The sequence below is a fragment of the Dipodomys merriami genome, unplaced genomic scaffold, assembly GCF_024711535.1.
Source record: "Dipodomys merriami isolate MVZ:Mamm:240054 unplaced genomic scaffold, mDipMer1.0.p SCAF_68, whole genome shotgun sequence".
Lineage (NCBI taxonomy): Eukaryota > Metazoa > Chordata > Mammalia > Rodentia > Heteromyidae > Dipodomys > Dipodomys merriami.
In genome coordinates this window covers 1061236-1087511 of record NW_027206268.1, presented here as the reverse complement: position 1 = coordinate 1087511, position 26276 = coordinate 1061236, and the positions used below count along the sequence as shown (strand labels likewise).

General features: G+C 46.1%; 1 protein-coding gene across 1 annotated transcript in view; it reads right to left on the bottom strand.

Moving 5' to 3' along the window:
* The window catches only part of Col6a6 (collagen type VI alpha 6 chain), a 56895-nt gene extending 54044 nt beyond the window's left edge, over window positions 1–2851 (bottom strand). The window contains exons 1-2 of the mRNA XM_070005293.1: window positions 2773–2851; window positions 165–761 (exon numbers count right to left, since the gene is read on the bottom strand). Of these exons, the coding sequence (XP_069861394.1) occupies window positions 165–761; window positions 2773–2839 (664 nt within the window). The 5' untranslated portion in view covers window positions 2840–2851. The remainder of the gene's footprint in view (window positions 1–164; window positions 762–2772) is intronic.
* Between the last annotated feature and the right edge of the window lie 23425 nt (window positions 2852–26276).

Sequence of the window (26276 nt, the reverse complement as noted above, 5' to 3'; positions counted from 1 at the left end):
GTTGGTTCACTGGAGATCAGAGTCTCATAGACTTTTCCTGCCTAGGCTGGCTTTGAACTGTGATCCTCAGATCTCAGCCTCCTGAGTAGCTAGGAAGAGAGGCGTGATTACCAGCATCAGGAGGATTTTCCCAGCATTCTCACGCATGCAGCCCCAAGGCCTACCTTCTACAAGGATGTCATCAGCTGCTCCATCCTGATGCTTGATGGCAGCCTGGATGATCTCGGTCATGTTCTGGGAGAAGGTACTGAGCTCCCTGGCGGTCCGGAGGTGGACGTGGAACCCCGGGGTGGCCATGAGCTTCAGGTTTTCCTCAGATGCTTTCTGCAGCCCCACGGAGATGATTTTCACCCCATCTCGCTGTAGGGCCTTGGAAGGCTCTTCCACATCATCCTCAGACTCTGCCGAAGCCAGCACCACCAAAATGGGGGGAAACTGTCTCTTATCTCTCCCATTGGCAGGCGCAGAGAAATAGGTCTGGTGCGCTTGCTGCAAGGCATTTCCTATCTTCAGGGAACCGCCAAGGAAGCTAACGTTCTTCTTGAGGTGGTTGAGCATGGGATTTCTGCTCCGAAAGGTGTTCAGGTTGAACTCACTGTGCAGGGTATTGCTGTACTGGGCCAACGCCACACGGTATTTGTTGGGTTCAATGGGGATACTGGTGATCATTTTGTTGATGAATGTTTTCACCAGAGGGAAGGATTTAATTCCCAGGTGATCCGAGCTATCCACCAGAAACACCACGTCTGCATACTCAGGGCCTGTATCACCAGGAACACAAATAAAACAAAAATGTTTCATGCCAATGATTTTTTGGGGTGTTTTTTTTTTTGGTCGGTTGTGGGGCTTGAACTCAGGGCCTGGGTGCTGCCCCTCATCTCTCTAGCTCAAGGCAAACACTCTACCACTTGAGCCACAGCGCTACTTCAGGTTTCCTGAGTGGTTTTTGGAGATCAGAGTCTCACAGACTTTCCTTGCCCGGGCTGGCTTTGAACCATGATCCTCAGATGTCAGCCTTCTGAGTAGCTAGGATGACAGGCTTGAGCCACCAGCACCCAGCATGCCAATGATTAAAAAAAGAAGAAGAAAATTCTCTTTCAATTACTTTTTTCTTTTTTAGTCACTTCCAAATAGACTAGAAAATAATGGCTTAAAACTATTCTTTTTCCTCTAGGGAAAAGATGTAGGTCTTGGGCTATTTCTTTCATAGATCTTCTCAGTTGAAATGGATCCCAAAATTACACGGATCATTTTTGCAAAGATTTAGCTGATTGGCTGGTGCTGGTAGACTCATGTCTGTCATCCTAGCTACTTGGAAGGTTGAGATCTGAGTACTGTGGTTCAAAGCCAGGCCAGGGCAGGAAAAATTGACTCTTACCTCCAATGAACCATGAAAAAGCCAGAAGTGGAGCTGTGGCTCAAGTTGTAGAGTGCTAGCCTTGAGCAAAAGAAGCTCAAGAGACAGTGCCCAGGCCCTGAGTTCAAGCCCCAGGACTAGAAAATAATAAATTTGCTTCCAAGGCCAGAGTCCTTAAGTCAGCATAAAAGCCATTTTGGGAGGTGCTGGCCACAAAGGAGGCAGCATGGGAGAAAATTGGTTAGAAGAGGCAGAACTGAGCAAGGACAGACCAAATGTTCTGACTTTAATTCCACTGAATATAAACTGCTAACCACAGCTGCTGATGGTGGACAGCTAGAAACGTTTCAGAGTGTACACAAGAAAAATGAATATTCTTTACAAGAAACAGGCCAACTGCTCATGTTAATACAAAAAATGTAAACATGTAGCCAAGATAGACTTTTGACACAGAAGCAGCAGAGACATTACAAATTTTTGAGACCTGAACCTAAGAGTCACAGAACTTTTATGTAACCTGCCAGCAGACCTAAAATGGGTTGACTCAGAAGAGAAAATGCCAGCTTGCTTGCTTCTTTTGTCAGTCCTGGGGCTTGAACTTAGGGTCTGGGCACTGTCCCTGAGCTTCTTTTGCTCAAGGCTAGCACTCTACCACTTGAGCCACAGCGCCACTTCTAGCCTTTTCTGTGTATGTGATACTGAAGAATCGAACCCAGGGCCTCATGCATGCAAGGCAAGCACTCTACCACTGAGCCACCTTCCCAGCCCCTTGTTTTCTTTTTTTGGGGCTAGTACTGGGACTTGAACTCAGGGCCCCAACCTTTCACTTGACTTCTTCACTCAAGGCTAGTGTTCTACGACTTGAGCCATGACTCCACTTTGGGCTTTTTGGTGGTGAATTGGAGATAAGAGTCGCATGGATTTTCCAGCCCGAATTGGCTTTGAACCACAATCCTCAGATCTCAGCCTCCTCTTTCCAGTACCCAGCAAAAATGCCACCTTTCTTGCCTTTTCATTGTTACTAAGGAATAAGGTCTAGGATTTTCAAAGGAAAAAAATATAATTTCAAGAAATCTTGGGGCTGGGAAGGTGGCTTAGTGGTAGAGTGCTTGTCTAACATGCATGAAGCCCTTGGTTCGATTCCTCAGTTCCACATACACAGAAAAGACTAGAAGTAGCACTGTGGCTCAAGTGGTAGAGCGCTCCCCTTGAGCAAATGCTCAGGGACAGCGCCCAGGCCCTGAGTTCAAGCCCCAAGACTGGCATAAAGAAAAGAAAACTGTTTCTCAACACCTATGCTTTCTAGCACCAAAATCAAAAGGTGAACATCATTTAATTGGGTTCAACTCACTTATTATCTAGTTGTTATATGTAAAAATATTGGGAAAGAATCCCCTCCATTTTGTTTTCCTTACCAGAATCTTGGTTCTCACAAACGTAGGAACAAACAGCAATAAGAAATAAAATGGCCAGCATTTTCATATTGGGACCTGAAAAATCTCCACCTTGAAATCTGAAAAAGACAAAAACATCAACATGGGGGGGGGGGTGAGGAGATCATTGTATTGAGAGGTGGGGTGGGGTTGGAAAACGGGGGAAGAATGGTGGAAGGGGTGAACTTGAACAAGATGCACTGTACCCCTAATCTGGCTTGTTGAGTTGAAACCTCTCTGAACAAGCTACTGAACTAAGATCACAACAACAACAAAAAATAAAGAAAAGAAAAGAAAAGAAAAATAATAAGATCACTACAGATGCTATTTGGGAATCAAGACTCCTATATATATAAGAACCCCCAAACTGGGTTCCAGTGGCTCACGCCTGTCATCCTAGCTACTCAGGAGGCTGAGAACTGAGGATCATGGTTTAAAGCCAGCCCTCCAGGAAAGTCTGTGAGACTCTTATCTCCAATGAACCACCAGAAAACCAGAAGTGGCGCTGTGGCTCAAGCGGTAGAGCACCCAAGTCCAGAATTCAAGGCCCATGACTGACAAAAAAAAAAAACTATGGGAGTTGTGGCTCAAGTGGTAAAAGCACCTGCCTAGCAAGCAGAATAGACATACGAAAAAATATGAAGTGTGCATGATCTGTATGCTGTTCTATCAGATAGGACCAGGATTTTGAAAAACCTGATCATGAGAATGAAAAAGATACCTAACATAAATCAGCATTAAATGAAATACACAGGACTTTTTTCCCCTATCCTTGGGCTTGAACTCAGGGCTTGGGCACTGTTCCTGAGGTTTGTTTTGCTGAAGGCTAGCACTCTACCACTTGAGCCACATCTCCATTTCCAGATTTTTTTTTTTGGTGGTTGACTGGAGCTAAGAATCTCATGCACTTACCTGCCCAGGCTGGCTTTGAACCATGATCCTCAGATCTCAGCCTCCTGAGTAGCTAGGATGACAGGCGTGAGCCACCAGCGCCCACCCAGCTAGAGCTAAGACTCTTATCTCCAACGACCCACTCAAAAACCAGTAAATGGCGTGTTGGCTTAGAGTAGTAGAGCTCTCGCCTTGAACAAAACGAGCTCAAAGACAGCTCCCAGACCCCGAGTTCAAGCTTCATGGCCAATAAAAGGGGAAAAAAATAATCTTGTTTCTAAATCTAGGATTCTTCTGAAATTCCTGTTGAGGAGGTAGACTGTTTCTCATTTAAACTACAGCTGCAGAAGGGAGCCACACCACCCAGGCCTTGGCTGCAAACCCAGAATGTGCAGAACTCAGACACGTGTTGTGCTGAGGCTCTGGGAACCAAAGGCTTCAGGAGATGTCTGTCTGACCTACACAAGCCAACTTCGAATCTAGGCCAGATCTGTGCAAAAGATATTTCCAGCCTAAAGAGATACCAGAGAGCCTTCAGGACAATGGAGACAAATGTCATTCCTTTCCTTTAAAAGGAGACACGGAAGACACAACGTTTTTGTTTTTAATGATTTCCTTTTTCTGCAGAAACAACATTATCAGCTGTTTTACTGTAAGGTCAACACTGGGTGTAGGCCACTGGGTTAAACATAGAAGCGTGCTTGCTTATTTAACTTTTTTTTTTCTGGTCCTAAGGCTTGAACTCAGGGCTTGAGCACCTCCCTAAACTTTTTTGGTCAAGATTAATGTTCTACCCCTTGAGTCACAGCTCCACTTATGGCTTTTTTTTTCTTTTTTGGTAATTTATTGGTAATTTTATTGGTAATTTATAAGAATCTAACAGACAACCAAGTGCCCAGTGGCTCACGCCTGTTATGCTAGCTACTTAGGAGGCTGAGATCTGAGGATCACCGTTCAAAGCCAGCCCAGGCAGGAAAGTCCATGAGACTCTTACCTCCAAAGAATCACTAGAAAACCAGAAGTGGTGCTGTGGTTCAAGTGGTAGAACACTAGCCTTGAACTGAAGGACAGCACCCAGGCCCTGAGTTCAAGCCCAGGACTAGCACAATAAAATAAAAGAAAAATAAACCTAACAAATCTCAACTAAGAACTCACACATGTCAACTATCAGAGGACAATCAAATTAAACTAGAAATCAAAACCAATGCCAGGCATCGGTGGCTCCCAGCTGTCATCCTAGCTGAGATCTGAGGATCGCAGATTGAAGCCAGCCTGGGCAGAAAAGTCCCCATGAGACTCTCACCTCCAATGAACCACCAGAAAACTGGAAGTAAAGCTGTGGCTCAAAGTGATAGAATGCTCGCCTTGAGCAAAAGAGCTCAGGGACACAGCCCAGACCGTGAGTTCAAGCTCCATGACCGACAAAAAAAAGAAGGTACTCATTACCTGACTTATGAAATGATAATCCCTCTGTACAACACCTCAATAATTTAAAAAAATTTAAGCTGAGACAGGATCTGGGAATGTGGCTTAGTGGTAGAGTACTTGCCCTGCATGCATGAAGCCCTGGGTTCAATTACTCAGTACCACATAGAAAAGGCCAGAAGTAGTGCTGTGGCTCAAAGTGGTAGAGCACTAGCCTTGAATGAAAGAGCTCAGGGACAGCGCCCAGACTCTGAGTTCAAACCCCAAGACTTGACAAAAAATAAAAAGATGAGATAGATTACCCAAAATGCACAGAGATCAAACATATTCCAAACTAACACATAGGTTGATGATTAAATCTCAAGAAAAGTAAAAAGTATTAAGAACTAAATGCAAATAGAAACACAACTTATCAAAATTGGGGGAGATTCAAAAATCAATGCTTCAATTTATATAACATTGAACGCCTGTATCAGATGACACATCTAAAAGTTATCTCCGCTTCAGAACCAAGAAAAAGGCAAAATTAAATTTGAAGCAAATATGTATTAGAGAAGAAATAAATAAAATTGAAAACAAGAAAACTCAACAGAAAAAAAATCGCCACAAAAACCGAATTTGGGGAAGGGGGAAAAAAAAAATCAATGAAACGTATTATATCTTAGCCAGGCTAAAAGCACATAAATCACTGTTAGAAGTAAAATACAAAAGCCAGGCAAGTGGGGGTTCGCATCTGTAATCCTACTCAGAAGATCTGAGGATGATGGTTCAAAGCCAGTCAGGGTACACAAATCTGAGAGACTATCATCCCCTATCATCAGCAAAAAGCCAAAAAACAGAGGTATGGTTCAAGTGCTAGAGCACCAGATTCGATAGGAAAACACAAGCAACAACCTGAAGTCCTCAGTTAAAGCTGTAGTAGACACACACACACACACACACACACACACACACACACACACACACACACACACACACACACACACACACACACACACACACACACACACACACACACACACACACACACACACACAGAGAGAGAGAGAGAGCTCAATAGCTATTAACATGTTGGTAAAGGGAGTATTACAAATTAGACAACCCAGATGAAATACGTCTTAGAAGACTTTTTTCTGGGGGGTCATGGAACTAAACTCAGGGCCTGGGCACTGTCCCTGCGTCTTTTGCTCAAGGATAGTACTCTACCACTTTGAGCCACAGCTCTACTTCCAGAAGGAGGCTGAGATCTGAGGGCTGCAGTTCAAATCAGGCCCAGGGAGCAAAGTTGATGAGACTCTTATCTCCAATCAACTACCAAAGAGCCCAAACTGGAGGTGTGGCTTAAGTGGTAGAGCACCATCCTTGAGTAAAAGAAGATCAGAGACAGATCCCAGACCCCCAGTTCAAGACCTGGGACTGGCACAAAAATAAAACATACCTTCTGAACACGTTTATATTTACCAAAGAAATGAAACCCATAATTCTCTTCTAGAAGATAACACAGTAGATCCAGTTGAGTTTACCAAACACTTAAGTATATAAAGCAAAGCTGTGCACTGGTGGCTTACACCTGTCATCCTAGCTACTCAGGAGGCTGAGATCTGAGGATCACAGTTCAAAGCCAGCCTGGGCAGGAAAATCCATGAGACTCTTATCTCCAATAAACCACCAGAAAACTGGAAGTGGTGCTGTGGCTCAAGTGGTAGAACACTACCCTTGAGCTGAAGAGCTCAGAGACAGTGCCCAGGCCCAGAGTTCAAGCCCACAACAAACAGAAAAAAAAAAAAAAAAAAAGCCAACAGTGATAGGAAGCTAGAAGATGTACCACCAAAATCAGGAAAAAGGTGAGAATTTCCTTTTTTTTTTTTTTTTTTGGTACTGGTATTTGAACTCAGGGCCTAGCATTTGCTAGTCAGGTGGTTCTACCACTTGAGCCATTTGCCCAACTCTTTTTTTTTTTTTCATTTGAGACCAAGGCTTAAACAATATCTGATGCGTTTTCTCATTGGCAAAATATTCTGCAAAGAAACATTGGAGGCTCGGGAAAGCCATTCATTTCCCTAGATCACAGCCAACACTTGGGATGCAGGTGGAGTGTTTTATTTCACCATTTCTAATGCTTTCCTTAAAGCAAAGTTTTGCATCGTATCTCGCACTCTAGAGAAAGGCATTTTCTTTCCTGTGTAACAAGCCTCCAGATAATCTGTGTTCCAAATTACCACATTGTTTTGCTGGAAATGATTACTTCAGGTATCTTTCTTCTCAGTGAATGGGGACCCATTACTGTGAACTCTTGCCACTGACAAAGGAACCCATTAATCCTGAACACAGATTCTAGATCTCCCGAATACAGATTCTACATTTCCAAGGCTCTGGTTTTCTGTTTGGCCCACAATACAAAAGGGCAGCTCGTATGACGCAACTCATAAAAGTCAACAAAGACATTGGCTAGAGTGAAACATATTTGATTATTTTATGAGGTAATAAAACACCTTAGAGGCCTTGGGAATGTGGCTTAGTGGTAGAGTGCTTGCCTAGCATACATGAAGCCCTGGGTTCGACTCCTCAGTACCACATACACAGAAAAACCAAAGTGGCACTGTGGCTCAAGTGGTAGAGTACTAACCTTGAGCAAAAGCAGCTCAGGGACAGTTCCCAGGCCGAGTTCAAGCCCCAAGATTGGCAAACATGCAAATACCCAAACATGCAAACACAAACACACACAAGCAGCAGACACTAGTGACTCATACCTGTCATCCTAGCTATTCAGGAGGCTGAGGTCTGAGGATCAAAGTTCAAAGCCAGCCTGAGCAGGAAAGTCCTTGTAACTCTTCAATTAATCAGCAAAAAGCCCAGAAGTAAAGTTGCAGCTCAAGTGACAAAGCACTAGCCTCGAGCAAAAAATTGCTCAGGGTCAGTGCCCAGGGCCTGAGATCAAGCCTCCAGACTGGCACATACACACATAATACCGAAAAAAAAAATATATATATATATATATATACATATGTAAAAATTTATATAAATATAATATATATTATATAAGCATAAATGTATAAAAATATCATATAAGGTAAATATATATATTCCATATATTATATATAATTCATAACATATATTCCATAGATTATAGATTATAATAATATATATAATCTTATGTATTATAGATTATATGTAACATATGGAATATATGTATATATTACATATAAATATTTTATTTATATATATATATATATATATATATATATATATATATATATATATATATATATATATATATATATATACACCCACACCCTTTATAGTTCCTCCCTAAGTTGAGACCCTATCTCATTTGGATTTACCAAAAAACCTAATTTGACAACTTTCTTCCTTTTATCCAACCGGATTATTCCATTAAGTTCAGAACACAACCTCAAATCACACACCTCTCCCAACTTGCCCTGTTCAAGGCCCGCCACGATCTGAGTTCTCCAAACCGTCAAAGCTCTGTCTCTGTCCTACGCCATCATCCTCCCTCACCCCCCCACCCCCCCCCCACCAGTCCGGCTTCAGTTTCGGGTTGGCACTCTACCATCTGAGTGAGCCACCACCTCCACTGCTAGCTTTTTGCTGACTGGAGATAAGAGTCTCACCGATTTCTCGGCCCAGGCTGCCTCCAAACCACAAATCCTCAGATCTCAACCTCCGGCAGAGCCGGGATGACAGGCGTGAGCCACTGGTGCGGGGCTTCATTTGACTTTATAACCCTTGCATCAAGGCGACCGATTCTCTCTCCTTTCCAAATCCGAATACTGAAAACTCCAAACACACCACAGGGCCTCCCCCAAGGCCACAAGATGCCAAACCACCCAGTTCTTTCATCTTTTTTCAGGGCCACCCGACTTCCAGAAGGTTCCATGGAAAGAGGTCCACATAGCACAGGGGTCTGAGATTTCATAACTTCCCACCTCTTTCTTTCCCCCAATGATGAAATAGGAAGAAAAGTGGGAACTACAGCCAGGGGAAATAGATACAAAGATTACTAGGCCTAAGGTAGGGGTTCTGGGCTTCATTTCATAGAAGCTGAGGAATGGTTGCAGCAGGAGGTGAACCCCCAGATTTACAGCCTAAAGAATGTTCTGAGCCATGACCCCAGGCAGGCTTGTGGGGTCACATCTTATTCCCCACGCTGCCCTCTGCAAATCAGGATGGAAGTCCAGGGCAGGCCATCTGCGACCAGCATCTGAGCCAGGTTTTGGAGATAAAACCAATGAGCGGCGGAGAAAACCAAACCCTAGCTCTAGCCAGATGCAGGACAGAAACAGATGGTCGGAGGAGACACTGAACCCCAACTCTAGCCAGGTACAGGGCAGAAACAGAGGATCAGAGGAGACACTGAACCCCAACTCTAGCCAGATGCTGGACAGAAACTAGAACCAAGTGTAGAAGATCAAATGGAGCCCCAAGTACAGCCAGGTGTTGGAGATTAAGCCAATAACCAGAGTACCTGGGCATGCTGTGAGCCACCCTGTAAACATAGGTTCAGGGGGCAGAAATTAAGGTGAAAAGGCTCCTACATGTTTTTTCCCCCTGTATTTGTCTGTACCAGCATTTCTCAATTAGACGGGATTTTCTTTCCACCCCTTCCAGCTTGTTCAGCCATAGGCCCAGAGTTTGGGCCCCACGACCGGACCCCCCAAAAAAAAACAACACAAAAAAAAGAAATTCTTTGGGTCAAGAGCCCCAGTCTTACAAATACAAAACAGGTATTGCTCCAAGATCTTCAAAGAGACAAGCAATGTGTGTTTGAGGTTGGGGGAAGAAAGAAATTGATTTTAAAGATTCAACTCAGCTTGCCTCAGAGCATAAGGGCCTGGGTTCAATTCCTCAGCACCCCATAAGCAGAAAAAGCCAGAAGTGGCGCTGTGGCTCAAATGGTAGAGCACTCGCCTTGAGCTGAGGGACAGCACCCAGGCCCAGAGTTCAGGCCCCACAACCAAAAAACCCCAAAATTATCTTCACAGCAACACGGCAAGCATGTAACTTGTAAACAAATAACCTACTTCAAATCCCTTCACTTACTTGGAGCAGGTTCTGGAAAACAGTGTGACCATTCCTCTCTTGTAAGCTGACTGCAGACACTGCTTTTTTTGGTCGGTCGTGGGGCTTGAACTCTGGGCCTGGGTGCTGTCCCTCAGCTCTTCAGCTCAAGGCCAGTGCTCTACCACTGGAGCCACAGAGCCATTTCTGGTTTCCTGGTGGTTCATTGGAGATAAGAGTCTCCCAGACTTTCCTTGCCCGGGCTGGCTTTGAACCATGATCCTCAGATCTCAGCCTCCTGAGTAGCTAGGATGACATGCGTGAGCCACTGGTGCCTGGCTGCAGTTTTTTCTCAACTCCATTTGTACACACCCACTGCCCCCCACAGCAGGACGCAAGACAGACTCTTCACAACTAGTCTGTCAGCCACAGAGCCAAGATTCAATCTGACGCTGAGAGCTACACCTTAAATAGTGGGCCTACGTAGACGCAAACAAACCAATCCCCAGTCTCATGATCAGAAGGGTCTGGTGACTGGGTTGGGTAAGCCAAGGTGGCTCCAATTTGCAGCCGAGAGCCAACACAAAAACAACCAGGCAAGAAGCCAGGCATCGGTGGCTCACACCTGCAACCTTAGTTACTCAGGAGGCTGAGACCTGAGCGTTACAGTTCAAAGCCAGCCCGAGCAGGAAACTCCATGAGACTCTTATCTCCAATAAACCACTCAGAAAAGTGGAAGTGGTGCTGTGGCTCAAGTGGTAGAGCACTAGCCTTGAGGTGAAGAGCTGAGGGACAGCGCCCAGGCCCAGAGTTCAAGCCCCAGGACAAGAAAGAAAGAAAGGAAGGAAGGAAAGAGAGAGAAAGAGAGAGAGAGAAAGAAAAAAAGGAAGGAAGGAAGAGGGCTTGGCATGTGGCTGATGACCTGCAATTCTAGCTACTAAGGAGCCTAAAATCTAAGGATCACTGTTTGAAGTCAACTAGGGCAGGAAAATCCATGTCTCTTATTTCCAATTAGTCACCGAAAAAGCCAGAAGTGGAGCTGTGGCTCAAGTAGTAGAGGACTAGCCTTGAGCAAAAATGCTGAGCTACATTACTTTGCTCATGTAACTGTAACCCTCTGTATAGTATCTTTACAATAAAAAAATTTAAAAAAAGAAGCTAAAAAAAATAAAAAATAAAATGGTTTGACAATTTAAAAAAAAATGCTGAGCTATAGCATTCAGGCCTTGAATTCAAGCCCCTGAACCAGGAGAGAGAGAGAGAGAGAGAGAGAGAGAGAGAGAGAGAGAGAGAGAGAGAGAGAGAGAGAGAGAGAGAGAGAGAGAGAGAGAGAGAGAGAGAGGAGAGAGAGAGAGAGAGAGAGAGAGAGAGAGAGAGAGAAAAAGAGAAAAAAGAGAAAAAAGAGAAAAAAGAGAAAAAAGAGAAAAAAAGAATAAAAAGAGGAGCCACGTGGAGGGGCGGGGGGGGGGGAGGATGGGAAGGGATGGGAAGGGGAAACAAAGGAGGAGGCTACAATGCTTGATAAGAAATGTACTCATTATCTTGCCCATGTAATTGTAACCCCTCTGTACAGTATTTTCACAATTAAAAAAAAAAAAAAAAGAAGAAGCCACGCACTGATGGCTCACGCCTGTCATCCTAGCTACTCAGGAGGCTGAGATCTGAGGATCACAGTTCAAAGCCAGGCCAGGCAGGAAAGACCGTGAGACTCTTCTCTCCAATGAACCATCAGAAAACCAGAAGTGGCGCTGTGGCTCAAGTGGTAGAGCGCTCACCTGGAGCTGAAGAGCTGAGGAACAGCGCCCAGGCCCAGAGTTCAAGCCCCACAACTGAAAAAGAAAAAAAAAAAAGAGAGGGAAATAAGGAAAGAACAAATGACATTGGATGAAACCTCAGGGGTGGCAGATGCTGAGATCTCCCTGACTGAACTTCCTCCTTATGCATTATGGAGCTAAATATTCGTATCCAGTCACACAGAAATTCTAAAGTGCTTTGGTTTGGAAAAAAAAAAAAAGTGTGCACTGAGCAAGAATCCAATTTCCCCAGCTGTTCATCAACTGAAACATCCCTATCTATCAGGAATTTAATGAGAAAGGCAGAGGGCCAAGAAAAGCCTCACAGCCTGAGAAAGTTGCATTTCGGGCTTCTAGTTCCTTCCAAGAGAACCGAAAAAAAAAATAAAATGATTGCTCTCTCTACCCTTTCTCCCTCTTTATCAGAGCTGGCCTGACCAGCTGCTGATTGGACCCACAATGTCTCTAGGAGACAGCGGACATTTGTGAATGGCTAACATCTCCTGTGAAGATTAAGTAGAGCAGCTTGCCTTTGGCCAATGATCTGTAGTACCTTTCAAAACAAGACACAAGTCAGATGGCCTAGGCTGACTCTTCTGGAACCCAGCCTGACACTCAGCAATGGGGAGAAAAGTTAAAGCAGCCTGGACTAAAGAAGAAAAGAAGCTAAGACGTATCACAAGATTCAAGATGCCCCCAACAGAACCTCCAAAATGGCTAGCATAATAGTGCCACTCTTTTTGTTGGTGGTGGTGGAGGTGGTCATGGGGCTTGAACTCTAGGCCTGGGCGCTGTCCCTCAGCTCTTCAGCTCAAGGCTAGTGCTCTACCACTTGAGCCACAAGACCATTTCTGGCTTTTTCTGCTCATGTGGTGCTGAGGAATCGAACCCAGGGCCTCATGCATGCGAGGCAAGCATTCTACCACTGAGCCACCTTCCCAGCCCAATAGTACCACTCTTTATAGATGCCCAGCCAAACAGAGAATTTACCAAGCCAAGAACAATATGGCACTGCAGAAGTGGAGATGGCTGGTACCAATGTCCTGTGGCTGGAAGAACTCGGTGGTCAAGACATCAAAGGAGTCTGTCTGAACAGAACAAAACAAAAAGGGGCTTGGCACTGAATCATTCTAAGAAAAGAGGAAATTGAGCCAGTGAGTCATGCCTGTCATCCTAGCTACTCAGGAGGCTGAGATCTGAGGATCATGGTTTAAAGCCAGCCCAGGCAGGAAAGACCATGAGACTCTTATCTCCAATAAACCACCAGAAAACTGGACATGGTGCTGTGGCTCAAGTGGGAGAGCGCTAACCTTGAACTCGAAAGCTGAGGGACAGCGCCCAAGCCCAGAGGTCAGTCTGTGAGACTCTGGATTTCCAATTAAGCACCAAAAAATGAGCAGAAGAGCAGTGGTTCAAGTAGTAGATTGTCAACCTTGACAAAAATAAAAAGCTCAGGGGACAGCATCCAGGTCCTGAGTTCAAGCCCTGGGACCAGCACCAAAAAATCAAATTAAAAAATAAAAAACTGGCCTAATATTACTGACTTGCTTATGATCTTCAAAGCCTGATTGCCTTTGGACCCACAGAATGGAGACTTTGGGTCAGAATTTCTTGCCAAACATTCATCAAGTTGTTTTTAAGGGACTCAATAAGAGATTAGCTTATGGTTTTACAAGCCAAGATAAAAATGTGTTGGAGAAAGAACTCTGGCAAAATTCTTCTCTTCTAGCTTCTAGTATATAATCCGCTTAGCTATCACACAATATTTTAGAGTCAAATCAGTGTCCTTTAACTGCTGATGGTTACAGAATAAATAAGTATATATTTAAAGTTTCCGGCTGTTGAAGTTTACATTCATAAAAACTAAGTTAGTTCTCATGTGGTTTTCTCTTCTTCTCTCTCTTCTATCATTTGAGCATCTGGAGGGGGGGAAAGAATCTTCCTCACTATGCCAAAATTAAATCAGTAAATTTCATTAGGCTTGTTATACATGGAACCATTAAAAAAAGACAGCTTTTAGAGTTATCAGTCAAACAAGATAACTCATGAAGGCAAAACGATTTAGAGTCAAGCCAGCATTGGTGGCTCAAGCCTATCATCCTAGCGACTCAGGAGACGGAGATATGAGAATCCTAAGATCTGAGAATCATGGTTCAAAGCCAGCCCAGACAGGAAAGTCCAATTAATCACCAAAAAGCTGGAAGTTTCAAAGTAGTACAGCACTAGCTTTGAGCAAACAAAAAACTCAGGGACAGTGAGTTCAAGCCCTAGGACCAGCACAAAATAATAGTAATAATAACAATAATAATAACCAGTTGTTCTTGTCACAAGATTGAATTTCAGAGACAGGATCACAAATAAAAGCAATGGTACTTCTGGTATCTTGCTGGATGGAGATTTTGTATATTAAAGATTTTCTCTAACCAGGCACCAGTGACTTAAGCCTGTCATCCTAGCTACTCAGGAGGCTGAGATCTGAGGATCTCGGCTCAAACCCAGCCCAGGCAGGAAAGACCGTGAGACTCATCTCCAATGAACCACCAAAAAAATAGAAAGTGGCACTGTGGCTCAACTGATAGAGCCTTGAGCAAAGGCCTGAGTTCAAGTCCCAGTAGCAACACACACACACACACACACACACACACACACACACACACACACACACACACACACACACACACACACACACACACACACACACACACACACACACACACACACACACACACACACACACACACTTCTAAAAATTTAAATATACCTGGTATGGATTTTTAAAGTACTCTAAAATTTTACACATTATCAAATTTTCTAAATAATGCATCTGCTCCAGTTTTACACAAGAAATATTTGTCAGCCAGAGATTTGAAATTTTAACAGCCAATTACTTCTGCTTAAAATAGAAAGCTATTTTTAGTATCACTATCTGTGGAAACAACAGCAAAAGAAACCACTGAATGCACTTTTTTTTTTCTTTGCCAGTCTTGGGGCTTAAACTTAGGGCCTAGGCGCTGTCCCTGAGCTTCTTTTGCTCAAGGCTAGCGCTCTACCACTTGAGCCACAGCGCCACTTCTGGCGTTTTGTGTGTAGGTGGTGCTGAGGAATGGAACCCAGGGCCTCATGCATGCTAGGCAAGCACTCTACCACTGAGCCACCTTCCCAGCCTGGGTTCTATTTTTGCCACACACCCCAGTGAAGGAAGACTCAAGAGAGCTCAGGTGACTTTGTCAAGCTCATCTGTCTGGCTAAGAACCAAGCTAAGCCATTGCTTACAAGAATAATGCCAAAAGGTCTGGGGATGTGGCTTAGTGGTAGAGTGCTTGCCTAGCATCCATGAAGCCCTGGGTTCAATTCCTCAGTACCACAAAAAACAAAAAGCTGAAAGTGATGCTGGGGATGCAGGGGGAAAATATTAACAAACACACCAGGAAGGAAGAAAAAAACCAAACAAACATATATGGCCAACACTGAGAAAAATCTTCTAATTCACAAAACATTCAGAAGCATAAGGAGAAGCAGAGATCTTCACCCTATTTTCTGAGCCTGTCGGTGTGAACCGTCATTGATTACAAATGCATGCTTTTCTACTAGCTTCCCCTCCTCCTCTTGCCACTCTTGAGGCTTGAACTCTGGGCCTGGGCCCTGTCCAGAAGAACAATTTGTTAATTACAAGCTGGGAAGTTGCAGGATTGATTCCCATGTGGACCAGGCCCTGTGGCAGGGGGCGGTGGGAGGGAGGCCTCCCATCCTTGCAGACATCCAGCTGTGCAAGTGGAGGAAAGCAGCACCCGAAGCACAATGTAACGTGCTGTGCATTCTCCAAGCCTTTGGATGCAGAAAAGGAAAAAACAGAGGTAGACAAGAGGTGAGCAAGAAGAGAAAAGAAGAAGAGGAAGAAGAGGAAGAAGAGGAAGAAGAGGAAGAAGAGGAAGAAGAAGAAGAAGAAGAAGAAGAAGAAGAAGAAGAAGAAGAAGAAGAAGAAGAAGAAGAAGAAGAAGAAGAAGAAGAGGAAGAGGAGGAGGAGGAGAAGAGGAGGAGGAAGAGGAGGAGGAAGAGGAAGGAGGAGGAGGAGGAAGGAGGAGGAGGAGGAAAGAAGGAAGGAAGGAAGGGGAAAGGGAGGGAAAAAAGAAAGAAAGGAAGGAAGGAAGGAAAGAGGGAGGAAGGGAAAAGAAAGAAAAGAAAAAGAAAGAAAGAGAGAGAGAAAGAAGGGAGGGAGGGAGGGAGGGAAAGAAGGGAGAGAAAGAAGGAAGGAAGGGAGAAAGAGGGAGGGAGAGAGGAAGAAAGGAAAGAAAGAAGGAAGCAAGGAAGGAAGGAAGCAAGAAAGGAAAAAGAAGAAAGGAAGAAAGAAAGAGGAAGGAAAGAAGGGAGGGAGGGAAAGGAGGGAAAGAAGGAAGGAAGGAAGGGAGAAAGAGGGAGAGAGAAGGAGGGAGAGAGGAAGAAAGGAAAGAAGGAAGGAAGGAAGCAAGCAAGGAAAATAAAGAAAGAAAGAGGAAGGAAAGAAGGGAGGGAGGAAGAAAGGAAGGAAGGAAGGAAAAGAAAAAAGGAAGGGAGGGAGGAAGGAAGCAAGCAAGCAAGAGAGGGAGAGAGGAGGGAGGGAGGAAGGAAGGAAGGAAGGAAGGAAAGAAAAGAGAAGAGAGAAGAAGAGAAGAGAAAAAAGAAAAGAGAAGCGCAGCGCAGCAGCCCCGTGAGCTCCGGGATCCCCTGGGGATGCGCCCGCCCCGCTCCCCTGGCCCTGGCACCAGCCACCACTCATCCCGCCGGCTGCCCTTGTCCCTGCCCACTTTTCAGCGCCCACACTTACCTCGCGGGTGGGCTGGGGCTGGGGCTGGGGCCCCCGAGCTGCGGCTGGGCCCCCCAGCTGCGGCTGGGCTGGATCCGCTCCGCGTGCGCCCAGGGCGCACGGCCAATGCCGGGTGGAGACGCGCAGGAGAGAGAAGGGGAGACCCCGAGCGAGCGTCTGGTGTCCGGAGCCGTGCTGTCCTGCAGCTCCCACACCCCTCGGGGCCTCCCCCCTGGGTTGGATCTATATAAACCCTGGTCTCCCCGCCCACCCACCCCCACCCCTAGCCAGACACCCCCCACTTCCCCGCCCCTACTGAGGCCCCAGGCGGACAACGATGACTCAAGTGCTTGCTTCTCCTGGGGGCTTCCCACTGCCCCCGACCCCCCCCCCCCGACCCTCAGGGCTTATCTCCAACCCTCAGCTGGGCACCCTGGGAGGAAATTGGGGTGATCCTGCACCCTTCTAGGCGTGTGCGCTAAGGCGCACGGACCACGGTGCCAACTGCTGTCCTTTTGGCTTGCTGCTTGGCCTGCTTTGGTGGATCTTCTGTGGACAAAGCAGCCCGGCTGGGAAGTTATCCGAGAGTCTTTGGGCAGTGGGAAGGTCTCTCTTTTATTTTTAATTTTATTTTGGCCTAGGAGGTCAAGATCTAGCCAAGGAGCCCCTCGGCTCCAAATTCGGGAACCTCCTCCCCACCCTTAGAATAGCCCACTATTCTTTGCTCCACGCAGTGACTTCTGTTATTGTTGTTTCGTTTATCTGTGCCTGAAGATCTCTCTCTCTCTCTCTCTCTCTCACACACACACACACACACACACACACGGTAAGGTGAGATCTCAGCACCCCTAGCTGGTTGGAACACAACACAGAATGGAAAGAGATTAAAATGGGTATAGACTGAGAAGATGGAGGTTCATGGGCAGCCTTGGGCAAAATGTTAGGGAGATCCCATCTCAATAATGTAGACATGAGGATACATACCCGTAATCCATGCCAGCAAAGGGGGAGGCCGTAAAAACGAGGCTCATCCTCTGAGGCCAGAGCAGGGCAAACAGGTAAGACATTACCTGAAAGAATAACAAAAGCAAAACAAAACGGAGGCATGTCTCACGTGGTAGAGCACCTGCCTAGTGAGTGTGAGGTCCTGAGTTCAAATTCTAGAACTTCCCCACACACACACAGAGTCCGTATGCTAGTGGCTCACTCCTGTCATCCTAGCTACTCAGGAGGCTGAGATCTGAGGATGGCAGTTCAAAGCCAGCCAAGGCAGGAAAGTCCGTGAGACTCTTATCTCCAATAAACCACCAGAAAACTGGAAGTGGCGCTGTGGCTCAAATGGTAGAACACTCGCCTTGAGCTGAAGAGCTGAGGGACAGCGCCCAGGCCCTGAGTTCAAGCACCACGGCCAACAAAAAAAGGAAGGAAGGAAGGAAGGAATGAATGAAGGAAGTCTTGCCACATCTTTCATCTCAGTTTCTTTCTCAAGCGAACCTAACTAGTAAAGACCTTTCCCATCTGCCCACATTTCCTGTGTCCACTTCCCCTTTTTCCGTGTACTGTGGTGCTGTGGCTCAAGTGGTAGAGCGCTCGCCTTGAGCTGAAGAGCTGAGGGACAGGGCCCAGGCTCAGAGTTCAAGCCCCATGACCAAAAAAAAAACACAAGAGCCAATATTCACATTGTTCAGATTAGGATTGTTTTCACCTAAAATTACAACAAACCAATTCTTTCAAGTTTTTTCTATTATCATATAGCATTATTTGGCATGTGTGCCAGTTCTGGGCTTGAACTAAGGCCTGGGCATATCTTTATTTTTTTAATTCAAGACAAGCATTCTGCCACTTGAACCACAGCTCCACTTTAGGCTTTTTGCTACTCAACTGGAAATAAAGTCTCATAGGGGGCTGGGAAGGTGGCTCAGTGGTGGAGTGCTTGCCTTGCATGCATGAGGCCCTGGGTTCGATTCCTCAGCACCACATAAGCAGAAAACGCCGGAAGTAGCACTGTGGCTCAAGTGGTAGAGCGCTAGCCTTGAGCTGAAGAGCTGAGGGACAGCGTCCAGGCCCAGAGTTCTGGCCCCATGAAAGTCTCACAGACTTTTGTGCCCAAGGCTGGCTTCAACTACTTACTGATCCTCAGATCTCTCAACCACTTGAGTAGCTAGTATTACAGGCATGAACCAATGGCACCCAGAGCATTATTATCATTACTACTACTACCACCACCAGTCCTGAGGCTTAAGCTCAGGGCCTGGGCACTGTCCCTGAGCTTCTTTAGCTCAAGGCTAGCACTCTACCATTCCAACCATCATTGCTACTTCTGCCTTTTTCTGTGTATGTGGTACTAAGGAATCGAACCCAGGGCTTCATGCATGCTAGACAAGCACTCTACCACTGAGCCACCTTCCCAGCCTAGCATTATTTTTAAAGCTGCACGGTACAAACATATCAAAGAGATAGGTATGTGACTCCTGGGTGATGGGTTTCTAGCTAATCATCAGTCCACCCGAAGCTACTTTGAAAAGTACATCCTATATGCAAATAACACCTATTCTGGTATTCCCATAAGAAAAGCAGTCACATAGAAGGGCTCTTGAACATCATGAGCTCACAGAGGGACTAGAACAAAGATCATATCCAATGGGAAAGCTTGCTTGTGCTACCTTAGCAGCAGGTTGCAATCCCTTTGAGATACTTGTACTCATTTATTTATGTATTTGTGTCAGTCGTGGGGCACGAACTCCGGGCCTGGGCGCTGTCCCTCAGCTCTTCAGCACAAGGTGAGCGCTCTACCACTTGAGCCACAGCGCCACTTCTGGCTTTTTCTGCTTATGTGGTGCTGAGGAAAAGAACCTAGGATCCAGGCATGTGAGGCAAGCACTCTATCACTGAGCCACCTTCCCAGCCCCTGAGAACTTATTTTAAGACATATCTAAGCCGGGTGCCAGTGGCTCATACCTGTAATCCTAGCCACTCAGGAGGCTGAGATCTGAGGATCGCAGTTCAAAACTAGCCTGGGCAGGAAAGTCTATGAGACTCTGATCTCCAATAAAACACCAGAAAACCAGAAGTGGTGCTGTGCCTCAAGTAGTAGAGCGCTCACCTTGAACTGAAGAGCAGAGGACAGCACCCAGGCCCGGAATTCAAGGCCCATGATCCACAAAAAAAAAAAAAAAAAAAAAGACATATCTAAGCACTCTAAATGCCAGATGCAAGTGGCTCACTTCTATCATCCTAGCTACTCAGGAGGCTGAGATCTGAGGATCCCCATTCAAAGTCAGCCCAGCCAGGAAAGTCCATGAGACTCTTATCTCAAAGGAACCACCAAAAATTGGGAAGTGGAGCTGTGACTCAAGTGGTAGAGCGCTAGCCTTGAACAAAAACCAGCAAGTAGGCCCTGAGTTCAAGTCTCAGAACCGACACCAAAAAAAAAAAATTATAGCTCTTTTGTTGTTGTTGTTGTTGTTCGTGGAGCTTGAACTTCACAATAATGCAACCTTGAGTTTTACCCAATTCATTTCCAGACTCCACACACCATATCTTATCGGGGGCCCTGGTACAATCTGGGCACGGGCTGAGTCATTCAGAGACATCTGTGGCCAAACCCTATGATTTGGGAATCAGTCATGAAGCCAGAATCAAGGAAGACTTTGTCTCTCTCTTTGACTAGTCAAATAAATGTTAGGAAGCCAGAGACATCCATCCAGATTCTTTCATTGTTTGATTTATTCCACTTGTCTGATTTATGAGAGGTCAGGTCACTTTTATAGACCATTAGAGTATAATTAGAATTCGGCAGAAAAGTTTCTAAATTCTCATCTTAATTCTGGATGGCAAATATTCCATGTTTAATGAAACAGAAAACACACAAAGACCCACCAGGGAATTCAATTTCTCTGACTTTCCCCTAAGTCAAACCACTGGTTCCTCTGACTAAACCAACCCATCATTCTCCAGACTTGGCAAAGGAAGGGGGCATCTGGACTTTGTGAATCTGACCTCTGACCTCTAAATCTGTTCCATCTATGAGATTAACACTCCACCCTCCAGCCCCTAGCCCCCAGTATTTTACCTTGGCCATTTGGTCCAAGAGAAAGATCACAGCTTTCCCTTCATCCCCAAGTCACAGCCAAGGAAATACAGAAGCATTGCCAGGCACTGGTGGCTCACGCCTGTCATCCTAGCTACTCAGGAGGCTGAGATCTGAGGATCACAGTTCAAAACCAACCTGGGCAGAACGTCCGTGAGACTCTTATCTCCAATGAACCACCAGAAAACCGGAAGTAGCATTGTGGCTCAAGTGGTAGAGTGCTCGCCTTGAGCTGAAGAGCGCAGGTACAGCGCCCAGTCCCAGAGTTCAAGACCCACAACTGACAAAAAAAAAAAAAAAAAAAAAAAAACAGAATGATCTAAAGGCCTTGGAGAATAATAATCAATAAATATCAAGCTCCATTAGCTAACATGGAAGGTAAGGTGTCTTTTTGTATTAAAGGTAGCTACTTTTGTAGCTAAAGCTATACAAATTCAGTTGCAAAGACACCAAAGCCAAGATTCACACTCAGAACACTGAACCAGGCTGTCAAGATGGCAGGCAGCAGGCAACCAAACAGGAAGGCAGGCAATGTACAAAATGAGGAGCAGGGATTGTCTTTTGTTTTCTTTTTTTCTGTCAGTCCTGGGGCTTGAACTCGGGGCCTGGACACTGTCCCTGAGCTTCTTTGGCTCAAGGCTATAGCGATCTACTACTTGAGCCACAGCGCCACTCCCAGATTTTTCTGTGTAAGTGGTACTGAGGAATCGAACCCAGGGCTTCATGCACGCTAGGCGAGCGCCCTACATCTGAGCCACCTTCCCAGCCCTTGATTATCTTTTCAAAGATGGCTACCACAATATCTCCCACAGGTCCATCTGTGCAATTCAATTCAACCGCTTCACTGTCAGGAGTCACTGGCTCACGCCTGTCATCCTAGCTACTCAGGAGGCTGAGATCTAAGGATCACGGTTCAAAGCCAGTCCATTCAGGAAAGTCTGAGAAACTCTGATCTCCAATGAACCACTAAAAAAGTGGAATTGTGGCTCAAGTGGTAGAGTGCTAGCCATGAGCAATATAGCTATGAGCAATAAGGCTCAGGGACAGAGTTCAAGTCCCAGGACTGCCACAAAAAGAAAGAAAGAAAAGAAGGAAAGAGAAAGAAGAAGGAAGGGGAGGGGAGGAGAGGGGAGGGGAAGGAAGAAAGAAAGGAAGGGAAAGAAAAAAAGAAAGAGAGAAAAGAGAAAGAAAGAACCTTACTATCTTTTCCGTGCTAGGCACAGAGATGCTTCTAGTTTTCCCCTCCGCCTCCACTGGCACTCAAAAGCAAACCCTGAGATAAAGGTTCAAGTGGGAGATGTTTCTGGAAGACATAGCTGTGGGGAGGAGGAGGTATGAGATAGGAAGACAGCCAATGAAGGGTGTGTTAGCAACCAAGTTACCCCCGTGGGCTGCTGGCGTTCAGCCCCAATGAAGAATCCTGGGAAACTGAACCCAAAACACATGAGTGCTTTTTTTTTCTTTCTTTCGGTCGTGGGGCTTGAACTCTGGGCCTGGGCGCTGTCCCTCAGCTCTTCAGCTCAAGGTGAGCGCTCTACCACTTGAGCCACAGCACCACTTCTGGTTTTCTGGTGGTTTATTGGAGATCAGAGTCTCACGGACTTTTCCTGCCCGGGGCTGGCTTTGAACTGTGATCCTCAGATCTCAGCCTCCCGAGTAGCTAGGATGACAGGCGTGAGCCACCAGCACCCGTGAGTTCTTTCTCTACCAAATCTATTGCTTTGCTATGAGCTGGGCCTGGGGCACAGGCCTCTCAGCCTTGGGCAATGGAATCAAGGTGGAGAGAGGGTGGCTAAGGAGAAAGTTCAAGTCTTCAGCATGTTAGCTCCAATCTACAGAATAGCAAAGCAGGGGGGGAAATAACACAGTGGAGACACACGTGACCCAATCCAACACTATAAACACATCTCAGTGCTGCCATACTGCTACATCAGTCCCTGCCATGCTTCTCTGTGCCTGCTTGCTCCAAATGGTATCCATCTGGACTGCTGTGGCTTGGATTGGTTTTGTGGGTTAACCTCTGTCCCTCCACCTGCAAGGAAATTAACGTAGACACATCTGCATCTCTGCTTGAGGGCTCTCAGTGTGGGTTGTTCTGAGGAGCTGGGTCAATGTACTGGCTTAAGAGCTCCCTCCAGGGGCTGGGAAGCTGGCTCAGTGGTAGGGTGCTTGCCTCGTATGCATGAGGCCCTGGGTTCGATTCCTCAGCGCCACATAAGCAGAAAAAGCCAGAGGTGGCGCTGTGGCTCAAGGGGTAGAGCACTTACCTTGAGCTGAAATGCTGAGGGACAGTGCCCAGGCCCAGGGTTCAAGCCCCACAACCACCACCAAACAACAACCACAAAAAGGCTAACTCCAATTCCCCTAAGGAGTTTGAAAATCGTGGACAGGCCTGGTGCCAGTAACTCATATCTGTCATCCCAGCTACTTAAGAGGCTGAGATCTGAAGATTGCTGTTCAAAGGCCGCTTGGACAGGAACGTCTGTGAGACTCTGGTCTCCAACTACCACAGAAGAAGCCAGAAGTAGAGCTGTGGCTCAAGTACTAGAGCACTAGGGCCCTGAATGTGGCTTCGTGGTAGAGTGCTTGCTTAGCATGCATGAAGCCTTGGATTCGATTCCTCAGTACCACAGACACAGAAAAAGACAGAAGTGGCGCTGTGGCTCAAGGGGTTGAGTGCTAGTCCTGGGCAAAAAGAAATGTCAGGAACAGCCCCCAGGCCCTGATTTCAAGCCCTAAGAAACACACACACACACACACACACACACACACACACACACACACACACACACACACACACACACACACACACACACACACACACACACACACACACACACACACACACACACACACACACACACACACACACACACACACACACACACACACACACACACACACACACACACACACACACACACACACACACACACACACACACACACACACACACACACACACACACACACACACACACACACACACACACACACACACGATCTACTCTATGATTTCCCTGTAATACTGTTGGGCATCTCTTCAAGGGAGAGTCTGCAACTTCAAGCAGAAGAAGGAGCTGTATCATTTCCTCCCTACTTCCCCTAGTCGCCTGTTCGAAAGCTGAGTGACTCAAGTGGATTCCAAAGCTGGTCTCCAAACGGCAATGGCATAAGCACACTCTGAGACCCTGCGCTTGGCAAAGTTCAGACACCACCCTTTCCAACTCCAAGCTCAAGGCAAAAGAAAGCCAACCTCACATTTTGGAGGCATTGCCTGAATGTTCCATTTCTTCATGAAAACTTGAGTTTCCTACATGGTCCTATACCCCCCACCCCCCCCCCTGCAATCAGTCCTGGGACTCCCATGCAAAAGAATTGGGGTTTGGTTTGGTTTTTGTCCCAAGAAACTATAATCTCTGCAAACTGGAAGTCTGCATGCATAAATCTCTGTATGGAGTGCGGATGCACATGGCTGTATGGCTCCAGATGTTTGATTTCTCACTGAGAATCTTACAGGGCAAGTGACACATCACAATAAATCTTGAAGCTTGAGCCAGCTGCTTTGCAGCTCACGCCTGTCCTCCTAGCTACTCAGGAGGCTGAGATCTGAGGATCACAGTTCAAAGCCAGCCCAGTCAGGAAAAGTCCATGAGACTCTTATCTCCAATAAACCACTCAGAAAAACTAGAAGTGGAGCTGTGGCTCAAGTGGTAGAACACTAGCCTTGAAGAGCTAAGGGACAGCACCCAGGCCCAGAGTTCAAGCTCCATGACCAACAACAACAACAACAAAAAAGGTTTAGGTTTGTAGTATGCAGTAAATGCTCTTTCTTTTATGTGTTCTTCCACTTGAGCCACAGCTCTACTTGCAACCTTTTGCTGGTTCATTGGAGATAAGAATCTCACGGACTTTTCTGCCGGGGCTGTCTTCGAACCACAATCCTCAGATCTCAGCCTCAGGAGTGGCTAGGATGACAGGCGTGAGCCACCAGCTCCCAGACTTAATTTGCCTTTCAAATAGTCTCCAGATGACTGTTCTGGCCCCTCCAACTACGATTCTCCTATCTCCACCTCCAGAGTAGCTGGGATTACAGGTATGTGCTACCAAGTCTGGCATAAAGCGAGGCAATATATGAAGTTCACCAAGAAACTCAGAACTAACCTCAGACTCTCACAGTAGCAAGAGGGTGTCTGTTTGGGAGAGATTACCCTAACAGTCCCTGCAGAGAGAAAGCAGGTCCCTTGTTGATAGAGGTTTGAAAGAAAGAAACTGTTAAGTAAAATGATGTAAGGCTTAGAACAGAATCAAAGGGTGATTGCTTGACATTTTAATACCATGCTTGAACAACTTCTAATAAGCCGCTTTAGGGCATTTGGAGTCTCAGGGAATGTCATTTTCTTTGACTTACTGTTCACAACTGATTGGAGCTCATTTGTTTTATGGCTTCAAAAAGAGATTCAATTGCGTTAAACAGAAAAGGAATTTTTTTTTGTCTAGTAGAGAGTCCCCAAAGATTAAAGTTTGGTTGTCTTATAGGAAATTAATCAGTGGCTCACACCTGTCATCCTAGCTACTAAGAAGGCTGAGATCTGAGGATAGTAGTTCAAAGCCAGACTAGGCAGGAAAGTCTGTGACATTCTTCTCTCTAATGAAGCAAAAAGCTGGAAGTGGAGGTGTGGCTCAAGTGGTAGAGCACTAGCCTTGAGCACAAAAGCTCAGGGACAGCGCCCAAGCCCCAAATGCAAACCCCAGGACTGGCACAAAAGGAAAACAAACAAACAAAAACCCAGCTCCTTGCTTTTCTGATGTGTCTGTCTGTCTGTCTGTCTGTCTGTCTGTCTGTCTGTCTGTCGGTGGGTCCTGGGGCTTGAACTCTGAGCCCCAGCACTATTCCTGAGCTTTTGTGCTAAAGCCACAGCGCCACTTATAGCCTTTTGTGGTTCATTGGAGATAAGAGATTCCTAGACTTTCCTGCCCAGGCTGGCTTCCAATCATGATCCTTAAATCCCATATGGTTGAAGGAAAAAGGAGTTTATTGGAGAGAGGGCAAACTGCCAGCCTGCACCAGATAGAGTGCAGGCATGCAGGGAAAGGGGAAGGCTCCTTCCCCTTTAAGAATGGGGAGATGAGGTAGGTAAAAAGAAAGGCATAAAGAGGCCACTGGTCCAGACTACTCATCACAATGGTATCAGCTGGGCAGCAAAGCTGGTAGCTCACGCCTGTCATCCTAGCTACTCAGGAAACTGAGATCTGAGGATCACGGTTCAAAGCCAGCCGGGGCAGCAAAGCCCATGAGACTCTGATCTCCAGTGATCACTAGAAAACCAGAAATGGTGCTGTGGCTCAAGTGGTAGAGTGCTCGCCTTGAGCTGAAGAGCTGAGGGACAGCACCCAGGCCCAGAGTTCAAGACACACCACTGACAACAACAATAACAAAGCTGGGATGGATTCACGGATGGCCAGAGTGAAGAGCGAACGGTTCTGTT